This window comes from Capsicum annuum, chromosome 9, assembly GCF_002878395.1.
Source record: "Capsicum annuum cultivar UCD-10X-F1 chromosome 9, UCD10Xv1.1, whole genome shotgun sequence".
NCBI lineage: Eukaryota > Viridiplantae > Streptophyta > Magnoliopsida > Solanales > Solanaceae > Capsicum > Capsicum annuum.
Genome location: NC_061119.1, coordinates 160,162,093 through 160,175,928, shown reverse-complemented (window position 1 = coordinate 160,175,928; position 13,836 = coordinate 160,162,093). Strand labels below are relative to the sequence as shown.

Sequence of the window (13,836 nt, the reverse complement as noted above, 5' to 3'; positions counted from 1 at the left end):
ATCCCTCGCTTAATAGATGTTAAGCTTTGTTTTCTGTCATCGTTTAGAAATAATCTTCATTTAATAAGTGATAATATTATAGTTAGACAATAAAGTGAATATAAAATTAATCGAAACAAAATATTGATTCTTTAATGAGCGTGGGAAGCGCGGCCAAGTTATCTTAGCGTATAACAAACCAACAATGACCGAAGGAATAGATAGTGCTTCAAGGGGGAATACATTTAGCAATCCCTCAAAGTTAATTGCGGAGAAGCATACAAACTTTCTTTTTTTCTCCCTAAAATGCAGAAGCATAAGAACTCCTTGGTAGTATTGCTTGTAAATGAGAAAGGATACTTCCACTATGATGCCGTTACCTGCCTGGAAATAGAATATCATCACTGCTGCTTACTGTCTTTGACGAAAGGAACTTTTGGTAGTTTCTGAAGAACCTTCTCGTCCAAATGACTATACTGTCTCTTGAGTTCTTTTTTGGCCTTCTGTGCATAGGTATCCACTTGATCTTCATGTTTCTCATAGAACCAGGGTACTGTTAACAGCATGACAAATACTGTAAACAAATAGTCCTAGTTAGTTATCTAGGTGAATTGGAGCTGAGAAATTATGAAGTCTATACTATCCTAAACTTCCTAATTTCTTCCTCATTTAAACATTGAAAATCTGTTATTCCGTCACTAGAAATTCTGTAAGTTCCTGCAAGTCAATAGATATACTAATCAAGAAAAAGATATAGTTGCAAGAAAAGTTTCCTGCAACCAGAGATTCATAAGTGGAGGTAAGAAAACCTGGTCCGTAAAAATGAGCAGTCTATTGCATTTCCAGAAGAGTTTTTCTATAAATAAAAACTTTTACAATATATGGTCACCTAAGACTTAACTACAGGTAAATTGCATATACAAAATGTGATTACCTGGAAAATAAGGCAGATTAGCTGCTACAAGAAGTTAAAATACACTGATAGCTTAAAAGAAAATATACGCTAACAGTGAAATTTTTTGTAAGCTTGGCTTCTGCAGCCGATGTGGAAAGAAGAAAAGGTAAGAGAACTTACAGATGTAAAAAAGGGTCAGAAAATCAAACCAGCTGCCGACAATCGACACAATCCACAAGCCTACAATAGTCTGCAGATTGACATCCTTTTAACATGTTGTGTACATGAAATTATAGATAATACAAAGTTGACAGGTAGGGGGAGAAAGGTACATAGAGAAACTTCTTCAAATCCTTTCCCGAAGCCACTTCCCAGAAGACACCAAATGCCCAGTTGAATCTGTCCCTCAAAAGTAGAGCAACCTGTGTCCACAACTTCTCTGGCAATACAATCTCTGGAAATTCCATAGGAGTCCTGCCATTGAGTACAAACGATCTTATCTTAAATCTACATACATGGACAGGTGGGAGAAGCAAGAAGCATAGCAACTATAAACATGTAATATATCTATATAGGACTTTTCATACGAATGAATTTGGATAATTAATGTTATGCTTGCAATTATAAAGCAACACACATTTACATCAAAACATAAAAAAGTGGTGCTTCTTGGTCTTAGAAATGGTGTTAGTTCAGACATCATAAACTAACAAAATATATATAACTGCAAAGTTTCAAGTCCTCAAAGTACAAAATATCATCCAAATACATGTCAAGTGCATGACAAAATCCAGAGAATAGTATTCCCAGGCAAGTGAAAGACAAATTGATGTTTTGAGGCAAGGGAAGTACTCACTTGTTGACAAAGTGGGAGATATTTGACCAAAAGAACAAGATGGCCAAGGTAAGTATGAGAGAATGACAAATAAAAGTGAGCAAATGATAACCAATCCATTCAAAGAGAAGCCAAATGACAGTTGCCGCAGTAAGCATCCCTGCTGAAATCTGCTTGTTCCTCCACAGCAAAATATCAGCGGCTGAAACAAGAGTGTGTATACAAAATAATAGTAAGTTCACACAGAAAATCAAGACTGACGCAGATATAATGCAAAAATAAGTAGTCCTTCAGTTTTGTTTATATGACATTGTTTTACTAGACATAAAGTTCAATATACAGAGACACTTTTTGCGCTATAAAAAGTAGTTTTGGAACTTCTTGTTTTAAATATGCAATGATAATCCTATGACTATAACAATGAGATGTCGTTTGATGGTAAAATGTATGTAAAATTTAAAGCTAAAGAGTTTCCATATGTAGAAAGATGTTATGTTATGAACAGTCAATCAAGAGAAGGATGCCATATAACATGGAAGAGATGTACGTTTGCCACCGCCCAGAGCGGCATGGACAGGTTTCTGGCGGCCAAAGAGGTGAGACTTGTCGTTGGTGGGGCGTCGTAAGCCATCGCCGTCGGTGGATGGTGAAGAAGAATAATCATGTTGAGCGAGGCTCCCTTTCGCTGATGACTCAGGAACAATTTCTTCCACTGGATCGGACATGGTAATGCCGACACTGAAAATACATCATAAATTATCATAAACATAATAACAGACATGTTATAGAAACTCTATATTAGAGATAAGAAAACCGTAATGATTTGCTAGCTGCATTACGCATGCAGTGATGCAAGTAGCAAAAGAACAAATAAGTATATGTAGTTTTAGTTCTTACCGCATGCAAGGATGGAAGCAAAAGAAATCCCTTTTTCCCTTTTTTGTTGTTCTGAAGAGTGAGGTCTGTATGGATTACTGATGCATCAGTTTTTCCTGTTGTGTGTTTCTTTCTCCGGTTCTCCATACGTATTACACGTAACTTTCACATTCTTGTTTTACATTGTGAAGGAATCATTCAATAGAGGGAGTAGCGGAAGGGTTCCCTCAAAAACGAATCGTAACCATATATCTCCCAACTTTTTCGCTTGCCTTCCTTTTCCTTTTGAGTAATTAGTGAAATAATCCGTTTTGTTGAGGATATAGTCCGAATCTTATTGAGAGCTGACAATGTAAAATTTCACAGTATCTTATTTATTTACATTTTAAATATTTTTGTATGTACCACTTTGGACCAACTTTAAAAATGTGGCGTTTGAGGTTAGACTCGAAAAAAATGTCTGAAGTCACGTATAGGTGAAGCTCAGGCAAAGATAATTGAATTTTTAGCTACATATGCTTAAACTTCACGTAAAAATGGCTGAACTTCATGCATAAATGATTGAATTTAGACACGTGACTAAAATTCAACAAAAAATGACCAAATGTCAGCTATGTGATAATACTCTGACAAAGTTAATTTTGGACATCGTTTGTTTGGACTTGTTCCGAAGTGGATAGACCTGCAAATTTTTACACATTGTAAGTATGATTTAAACGATGTTCCTAAAATTGGTTATTTGTGTACTTTAGCCCTTGACAAAGCAGTCTTGAGCCGTCAAACGCCAGTTTCGACTGCCCTACTTACTGTATAAAACTTCATTGACCACCTATTTGGTCTCCTCCATTTAACCTATATTCAGTTTTTAAAATGAGAAATGTTAAAAATACCTTCAGCGCATTGAAAATGATTCAAATTTGCCCTTTCCACCTATTGGATCACAATCGCCCTTAAGGATTATAAATTGGGTAGATATATATATAGAGCTAGTTTAGTTTAGTAGATAATTAATTATAAATCCTTTTGGGTTCGACATTTGACTGCTTAGAATCACTATATTATTTGACGATTATGTACACTTGTGTGTGCTCTGGGAGGCAACAAGCTTTTGGCATGGTTACCGGAGTTTTAAAAAATAATTAATTATCTAAGTTATATTTTTAAAATTTTTATTTAATTTTATATTTCAGTATATATAATTTTGAGTAGAATTTTTTTATCATTCTTGACATGACATTGTAAAATTTTAATTGGTCGAATGAGGGGTATTCTTATTATGGTGATCTTTGTCTTGATTTTGGAAGACCCCACTTGTTGCAAAATTGTTATAATATTTTCAGAAATGGTTTCTTTCAAGGGAATACTTGCAATATATGTGGTGGTTAGGATGACCATCTCGTGCCCCTGTTATGACTCTCTTGTTGTTTGTAGTGAGATGAAATGAATAATGGAATGACTGGAGCAACACTAGCACAAGTTATTGATATGCTGAAGTAATTAGAGAATTGCTATGACTGGGAGACAGATAGACTATCAGAATAGACCGAAGCCTTGGAAAGGACTAGTGGCAAGCTTACATAGATGTAGGTTAAGGCTGGAACTTGTATTTATCAACAAGTTATATACTTGATCAATATTCAAGATGAACCTCAAATAAAAGAAGAGAGAGCTCCCACAAGCATAGAGAAGAGATAGTGAGCCAATTGTAATGACCCTCATGGTCATTTTCTTGTTTTTATCATTTTGACCGTTTCCATAGATCCTATACTCTATTGTGACATAAGGGGATAGATGGTTCCATTCTCGGAGAGTTCGGTTGGGTTCTAGTTGTGTATTTTTTTTTGGAGCTTTTAACTTTAAAGTTTGATTTCGGTCAACATTCTTGGAAAATGAGCTCGACTGAGAATTCTAAAAATTTCATTAGCTCTAAAAGGCGGGTTTTAGGCTAGGATAACCGTTGGTTTGGTTACCAAGGCTTTGAACTCATTTCAGGTACTTGGTTGGGTTTTTAGTGAATTTTGATATATGTTGACTTCAATCAACATTTTACCAAGATAACCTCGTTTGGTCATTTTTTCAATTTTATTGAGTTCAAAATATCATTTCCAATTGAGTAGCATGTTTTATTTGTGTTCATGGGGTTTTGAATGAATCCCGAGGTTTCTTTTAAAACTTGAAATTATCGGCCTAAGTTGTTAGTGTAGGTGTACCTATTACAACTGCTTCTACGGAACTTGGCCTGCTTATGCAGAGCTGCTTGTATGGAAGGTTGTCCTTACCACCATTGGCTGATAATATTAGGGGGCTATTATTTGTGCAGGACTTCTCTACTTTTGTCGGACCACTTTTACCGACTTTCCCTCTTTTTGATGGAGTCCTGGCACCATAGTGGCTTTTACTTCAAGTGAAGGTCCACCACGTAAGTGGCGGCATGCATGCAGCTAACCCTGTGCATAAGCGACAATCGAGGGTCATTTAAGACCCATTTCCTTCAAGCATTTTACATTTGCATGCTATCGTGAGCTCATTTTAGGGGGAATTAAGGTAATTCATGGAGATTTCATCATCTGGTAAGTCTAATCTCTCCTTTATTTTATTTTCTTACTTTTTCTAACTTTAATTCTATCTTTAAAACATGGGTTTCAACATTTAATTCTTGGTTTTCCTCCATTAAAGTGAGCTCTCTGTGCTATTTTGATGCCCAAATTAATTTCCATCATCTCCAACCTCTTTAGATGAAATCCTTACCCTTAGAGAAGAGTAATTGTGTTGGAAACGTCATCGCTCCTCAAGGATTGATTTTTGACCTAATTTTTAGCCTGAATTCTGTTTTATCAATATGGGTGTCATTAGTCTTTTTTGATGTATATATTATCGTATATGGTAGTTGGAGAGATTCTTAAGGCTTCGCGGAAGGGGAAGACAACTTTGTGACAGTTTAAGGGTGTTGTTTGGCCCCGAGGTAGGTTATGGTCTTTCTTCTTTAAACTTAGGTAAGATAAATCGTATATAGTATAAATTTCCTATATGATAGGGGAATTTATGGTTAGGTATAATTTTTTCTTGAACTTCTAGTTTATTGGCCAAATTTGGGGACTTAAAAATAGTATCCATGGTTAAGCTTAATTTTAGGATGCTTATTTAGTACTCCTTTCATTTCAGAGAGAATGACCTATTTTGACTTGACACAGAGTTTAAGAAAATGAAAAAAACTTATGAATCTTGTAGTCTTAAATTAAAGTTAAATTAAATTTCTATCATATTTATCAAAATGTTCTTTAATCTTGTGGTCTTAAACATGTCCCATAGGAATTCAGAACTAAAGTGTTCCCAATAAAGGAGAGTGACATTTGTTTTAAGACAAACTAAAAAAAAACTAGGTCATTTTCTTGAAACGGAGGGAGTATTAGGTTTAGATTAGGGATCCCTTATTTAGAGTTCGGGTAGAATTTCATGGTAGAGTAAGGTTAAAGCCAGGTTTAGATTAGGGATCGCTAACTTAGAGTTGGGGTAGAATTTTATGGTAGATTAGGGTTAAAGCTTTTAACATAGGTTATGATGTAGTTTACTCTATACTTTCCTGTTCGTTGAGATTGTGGGACTTATGGCCCGGAATTTGTGTTATATCGGGACTCTTGGTGGCTTGTGGCTATAGTTTAAGTGTGTGTGTGTGTATATATATATGTATGTGTATGTATGTATATGTATATGTATATATATCTATGTGTATGTATATGTATGTATGTATGTACGCGCATTTATCTTTGTGCCAATGTTTGCATACTCATACACTCATTTACACGGAGAATAGTTTTGATTTGGAAAAAAATATTGATTTTTTATTTTAAATTTTTATAAGATAAAGCGTAACATTTTTTACTAAATTCGAGGTAATGCTTTGTATCAAGCCACTATTTTTCTATGTCCAGCTAGGAGCACGTATCGGGCCACCTTTACTTGGAGACTTATTTACTATTCGATAAGGTATTTTGAACGTATTGAGGTAAGACTTTGGGACACGTAACTACGTTCGAGGTCAAAATCATGAATGATGCTATGCAATATGAAATGATGTATTGTAGTATGTGGCTATTATATATATATATATATATATATATATATATACATGTATGTTTGTATGAATTACATGTATACATTATTAGTTTAGTGTTGTGTTATGGACCAATGAGACTTTTTCACCTGCAGGTCACTTTCTTGTAGTTTATAGTATATATTTATTCTCCTAAACTCTGTCGGCCTATGATGCCTAATGAGTAGCCGTGTTCTTGTCCTAATAATACACTTTTTCATTTTTTTTTATGTCAATCCTAGTACAAGTCATCCTCAGTGATTCCTACTTATTTGTAAGCATCGATTGATTGGATTTGCAATGAGTTCTTGACATCTAGCAACTTATCCCTTTCCCTCCTATACCTATTGTCTATATTTCATACTTTTTGGGTATATGTGTGTTTGTCTAGCTACTCTTATACTTTAGGGGCTCTTGTAGCGGTGACACCATGTTCAAAAATATGTGTTCAATATATTGTCTTCCTTTATTTTTGATAAGGCCTATTTTGTATCTTTATATAGTGTCCCTTTATTTTTATGTGTGCTTTCATTGTTATTAGCTTATTACTTACTGTATTATTGTGGGACTTGACTTATCTACTGAAGGAGAGAGAGGGTATTATAGTAAATTCAATCATGGTTTGATTTTGGATCGTGTCACCAATCATGGCTTGAGGAACAAGCTCAATAAATAAAATTATATGGGTTTATCTGGGATGATCTTTTTAACATCACTAAATAATTTAGTAAAGGGAGAATAGAGATTAGACAAGAGGTTGAATAATTTGGCTCAGATATCTCTTACTATAGGCTCACTTAAACAATAAGGTTAAGGTGTTTAATACCCAACCACCAATTATTGTGGATACTAACCATATTGTAGAGCAAAAAGAAGAAATATATTCTTTAAACTACATTTTTGTGGATTATGTTGTGTTGTAAATAGTACATCTGCGTCATGTGAAAAAAGTGGATGACATTAATTATGAAGATTATAATGTATATGAATATAGTGATGTAAAGAAGAGAGTGATTTTTAGGTTTTAAGTGTAGTATACCTCATTCAAATCACTTCTCGATATTATGGATTAATAGTGACAATCCATTATAACTAATGGAGGTGTCGATATATGAGGAACAAAATGGTTACATTTTTGATGTTGTTGTGACAAAGAAGACATAATTACATTTCCCATTTGAAGACCATAAAGTGCAATAGACTACACTGGTCACTTGGCCTAATTCTATTTGTACCTCCACCCCTGGAGCATAACTGTGAAGATAAAGCAAGATTAGGGGTACCATTCATAAGTTTGAGGTGGGGGAAAACATTTATTATGTCGTGCAACAACGTTTAATTAGGTGCTTGTTGGGAGGCAACCTAACTTTACTGCTTTCTTTTATTATCATTATTACTATTGCTATTGTCACTACTGTAACAGTTATTATTATTATTATTATTATTATTATTATTATAGTAATAATAATATTAATAATATTTTTTTTTATAGGAATATGAGCATAGAAGGAAAGCCATTGGAAGAATGCAGAATTAAGCTAAATGGTTGGCACTATAAGTAGGGTTTTCATATGAAGAACAACATATGAGAGAAGTCTGAGTATGCCATGACATAAGTTTCTAAAGCTTTGATCTTTGGCAATCTAGAGAGTTTCTTTACCCTTATATGATTTATAATAGATATTAATGACAACGCACAATTTTAAGTGTGAGATAGAGAAATTACTTGGTTGCTTTTATGATTCTTTTTTAAATTAGTTGTTTAATTTGTTGTACTAGCAGTTAGTTTAAATAGTCAACTGTTGATTTTTGTTTTATGTTCTTTTCCAACGGAGTCCTTTGAATCATACGTCGTATGATTTTTTCTTACTTTTATATTATTTTAGAATAAAAAGAAGAGTGTAACTTAAATACCTTGAATAATTATGATGTTTTATCAAGATATGCTAAGAAAATGTTATGTATATCTCTTAATTATGTTGTGAAAAAATATAGATATATTTTATTTGAGATATGTATGCTCTAAGATTGACTCTAAATGAATAAAAAGGATTAAACATATTTACATTGAATTCAATCGTATTGTTAGGTTGAGAGTTGATAGGAGTCAATTTACTCACTTGTGTGCCACTGTGTAGTGACATTTTGTATATTTCATATTTTATATAGATATTTAGAACTTGCCCATTGTGTGTACAAACTGAAACAAAGTGTAGATTTGTAGTGATTAAGAGATTTCTTATCAAGAGAATGTCTTACAATATTTTTTCCTACCTTTTCATTATCAATAGTTTGGCCCTTTAAGTCTTTTTAGTCTATTTTTTAGATATCATTTAGTTAGTTTTTACCTCTTGTTGATAAACCTTGCATTAATTTGATGCAAAAAGTTTTAAGTGCACTTTAAAGTTAAAACATAAAAGTAAAAGTAAGAGGATGGTGAGTCAAAAACAATTGGTGTGGAAAGAAAATGAAAAAAGTTTAAAAGGTATAGGGCAAGTTCTTAAAGATAAGAAAGGACATAAAAAAATTTAAATAAAAAGTTGAAATTTAGAGACGTAAAGAAAAAACCAAAATGTTGAAGTAAAAGAAACATCTTGGGTTTAGGAACCTTAGAAAATTTTCTAGAATTCTGATTTTTGGACATCATATGACAAAGGGGTACTAGTTGTATAATGGGGTATGGTTGGTATGGTCTTGTTCGTATGCTGACCAGGGTTGGTTGGTGGGATTGATTAGTTTCTAGTGTGGTTTTGACTTAGGTAGGTATGATTCGGATGGTGGGTAATGGTTCGTATGATTTAGCTTTTCCATCACTTTATCTGAAACTTGGTGACTTAACTTGGATCTGAGTACGAGTGACTTCACTTGATTTCTATTCTCTGGTAGGTACGGGTCAAGGGTATTAGTTGTATGATTGGATACGAATTTTCTTAGATAGTCATATGTTGGACAATATTGGGGTTCAAGAGAAGGCCTAGGGTACAAGCGGTGGGTACAACTCGTATGGTGGGGTACGACTTGTATGGAGTGGTCGTACCCTCCTGTGGGATTTTTACACCATTTAAGTGGGGGTAATCTCAAAATTTCCCCACTTAATCTCTCAAGGCCCCACAACTTATAACATTTTTGGGACATCATTTAGCCTAATATTCTAATCTAAAACACTTAGAAACTCTCTCTAAGGCTCTTAGATAAAACTTGGCTAGAGTTTTCTCTAGAGAATCAATTTGGGGCTTGTAGGGGTGATTTATCTCCATCACATTCATAATCTATGGCACTTTACTCCACTTTTATTGTTAATTCCAACTAAAGGCATATTTTATGAATTGTTTTCATGGCATAATTATTGTATGGTGTTGAGTTTTCAATCGTATGTTAGGGGTTTTGATTATAAATGCTTGGTTATGGTTTTTCATATTTTTATTATGGATTTACATGCTTTAATGGTGGTTTTGACAATTGGTTGCATGGGAATGATTAATTGGTAATTGGTTTTGGTTTTGGAAATACTATGCCCCCAACATGTTTGATAAAACACCTATGAGAATACTTTTACTATATTGTTGGACTTTTAATGAAACTATTGCATGGTATAACTTGGTAATGGAACCTTAAAATGGAATAAATGGTTTAAATAGTTTGGAATAGTTAAATAATAAGGTTTGGTGGTCATGGGTATGGTTAATTAAACATCCTTGTAGGGGTACAAGGGAATCCCCCAAGCAAACATAATAATGGTACACTTGTGGGGTACATGAAAATCCTCCAAGTCAACTCAATAATGTAATCTATGGTTACATGGGAATCCCTTATTCATAAAAAGTTGGCTAAGGACATTACTTGCAAGCTATAATTAGTATGATGATACCATTACTTATAGCCTTGGTTAATAATAAATGGAATGATCGTCTTGGTTGTATGGTAATGGTTTTAATTGGGCAATAATGGTGGGGTGTGATAGCTAACTGTGAAGATGTGAGTCCAATGAATAGTCACTGGAAACTTATATTTACCGATATGACAATTGGTCATGATGACCGTATGGGGTAGATGGGAATCCCCTAAGTTATAATTATATATATGTATCATGGAGAGCAAATAGTACATAAGAATTCTCTACTCCTATGGTATATCCGGTTCTTGTGACTACACATATTTGGGCCTATTTATAGGGTTACACTAGACCCATAAAGCCCATGGGTAGATTATAACGGTTAAGCTATATATACCCATGTTAATGATTTTAAAGGCATGCTAAAACCGGTTTCTTTTTCCATCATGGTTTTATATATATGTATATATATATGCCCATGGTTTTGAATGCATATGGTTGGTTTACTTAGTTTTAATGGTTGACATTATTTTATCCTTATCCTGAGTACTTGCTAGTGTTCACTCTCTAACCCATCTTCAGGCGGCTGTATCCCCACGCGATGTAGGAACCAACCATTCTACTCCTCTTGTATAGTGATCGAATTCAGAATGAGCTATTGGATTGAAGTGGTGAGCTTTCATATTTTGAAAGGCTCCATTTCATATTATGGATGTCTTTACATACTTTGGTCATTTTATGGATATTGGTTTTGGCTATGGTTGAGGGCAGGTCCTAACCGGATATTGTTTTTCTTTTTGTTAGAAGCTATGTAGAATTACTATGGGTTAGAATGACGGGTGTAGGTATTGGTGTCATCCTCAGTATTGGCATTTGCATTGGGACTGATACTATTTGACTGAATTTATGATTTTTCCATCCTCTTATGTTATGTTATGGGTAGGAACTTGGTTATTGTTTTGGTTTTATTATGGTTATTGATTGGGTGCTAGATGGTTGGACTTGTTTGGGTTGGTCACAGTTATGGACCATCCCAGAGTCTGGGATTATAATAAATTCTACCTTGTTATACGCTCAAAATTCATCCGACTTAGGGTATGCGTATTTGGAGGTTGGGTTGGGTAACAGAGGTGGTCCCCGATCCTTGTTGGACTTGGAATGCCCATTATGACAAGGCCCTGGTTCGAGTCGTATCAGTAAAAGTATTAAAGTGCATAGGGAGATTAGTCACTAGTTAGACCAAATATTTCCTATACATTCCTTAGCTGATGTTACATCCAAATGAAGACTTTTGATTCTATATTTCTATCAATTTTTCTATTAGAGTATGACATCAAAGAAAAGCCTATGGTATACCATATATGCATAAAAAGTAATTTGTCAGGGTGCATGTTATTTGTTTTTCATGTGTCCCAGAAATCATGATATTTTGTGATATGTGAGGGGATATATCATCTAAAATGTAAGGACACATATGTAATGTAAACTTTGTGATATTCAATTTCTTTACTTGACTATATGATTGTAATTGGCCCTATGTATTGAGTAAAGAGTCGGTTGTAGAGGTTACGTCATTGTGATAGAATTGTTTAGTTTTGACATGGTCAACGCACTTTGTATGAGAGTTGCTTGCATGTTTTACGTATTTTGGTAATCTAGATAAAAATAACCAATTGATCTTACATGGTGAAGTGGTGTTTGAGCTAAAACTGCTTAGCGGTTATGCAAGAATAAACAAAGAGTAAAGTGTGGGGTCATGATGAAGGTTTGAGATACACTTTCTATTCACAACCTTTTGTCAACATTTATGCTTTGTTTTATTTGGATTATATAGATCAATATTATATTTTCATGTTTGATTCATGATTTATCACTTATGAAAGGTGTTTTGTGCAGTTTATGTGAAAAACAATAAAAATAGACTAAAGTAGAAGAATTTTGCGAATAAAAGTTCAAGGCAAAACCAGTGGATCACAAAGCGAGTTCCAACGCTAAAGGGGGAGGTCAAAAGTAGACCCCTTTAGAAGTTTACAACTTAAAGAGAAGTTTCTCAGTGCGAGCAAATGGAGCTCATAGTGCAAGCTCCAGGGTGAGGAAAAAAGGTTCACACACCGAGTCAATTATGGCTATGGGAAATTTTCCCTTGTCCCAATTTAAATTGGAGTGATCTTTTAGGCATTTTTACTATTATAAATCCCCATCCTTAAATATTTTTAGGGGAAAATTATTATTGTTTAGAGAGATTTGTTGAGACAGAGCAATGGCTAAGTCCACATTATATAGGGTTACTTATTTACCTCTTTACATTATTTCTTGTTCATAGATATGTTATAAACTTGTAATAAAATAGTAAATAGCTAAAAGTTCTCTAGCTAGGGTTATGTCTATAATATATGTGTCATCCTCTTTAGATAGACTATTATTGTGGATTCTACCATTACATTTTGTTCTTTCAATCTTTTTCTTACTATTATATTACTTACTATCACTAGGATAAATAGATAATTACTAGAGGAACTCCAGAGACAAAATTAGGAATAGAGCGTGGATGTATTTATGGATCGATTTGCGGATAGGATGGTGACATACCTGGCTTTCCCTTCTTGGATCAAATACAGGAAAATAAATAAATATATTCAGATTTGTTTGACTATCTAAAGCACCCTAGGAATAGGACCCTAGAAAAATTTCTTAGGCTTTGGACCCTTTTGGCTCGGTAAGATTCAAGGGAGTCACTCGTACCCCTTGGATACGACTTATGGGCTATCGTGAGGGTTCACTCATACCCTAGGCAGTATGTTGGGCTTGGCTACTACCCAATATACGACTGAACTAGGTAAGAGTCATATAAAAACATATGAGTGGTGCAAGGCAGGTCGTATAAAGTATGTTTGAGTTGTCTTGTAGAATCTATCAAACATACGAGTGGTGGGTACAATTGGGGTGTCACACATACCGTTAGGTATGAGTTAGGGTGGTATGATTCGTATATAAAAAAGTAGGTAAGGTCATGGTAAGGTTTGGGTACAATTTGGGGTACCACTCATACCCTAAGATACGAATGGTAAGAGAGGGTCGTACCCCTGGATGTGGCTTGTTTTAATTTTAAGTCAAGGGTAGTTTGGACATTCCTTTTCGTAAAACCTTATGTCCTTACAACATATAACCCTATATGGCCTTTCATAACACTTATTAATGGATTAAAACACATCAAATACTCTCTCAAACACTCTCTTGAAGATTGGAGGCTAGGGTTTCTTCATGTGTTCTTTAAAGGGCTCAAAGGTCAAGATTTCTTCCTAGAATTATCTGGTATAAGACATGTACTC

At 34.3% G+C, this 13,836-nt stretch overlaps 1 protein-coding gene across 1 annotated transcript; it reads right to left on the bottom strand.

Moving 5' to 3' along the window:
- Positions 1 to 204: 204 nt before the first annotated feature.
- Positions 205 to 2,873, bottom strand: LOC107841975 (reticulon-like protein B5). The gene is made up of 6 exons (XM_016685805.2): positions 2,607 to 2,873; positions 2,257 to 2,447; positions 1,731 to 1,911; positions 1,207 to 1,348; positions 1,055 to 1,124; positions 205 to 553 (listed from the first exon to the last, which is right to left on the bottom strand). The coding sequence occupies exons 1-6, from the start codon at positions 2,609 to 2,611 to the stop codon at positions 381 to 383; spliced, it is 762 nt and encodes a 253-aa protein (XP_016541291.1). The 5' UTR covers positions 2,612 to 2,873; the 3' UTR covers positions 205 to 380.
- Between the last annotated feature and the right edge of the window lie 10,963 nt (positions 2,874 to 13,836).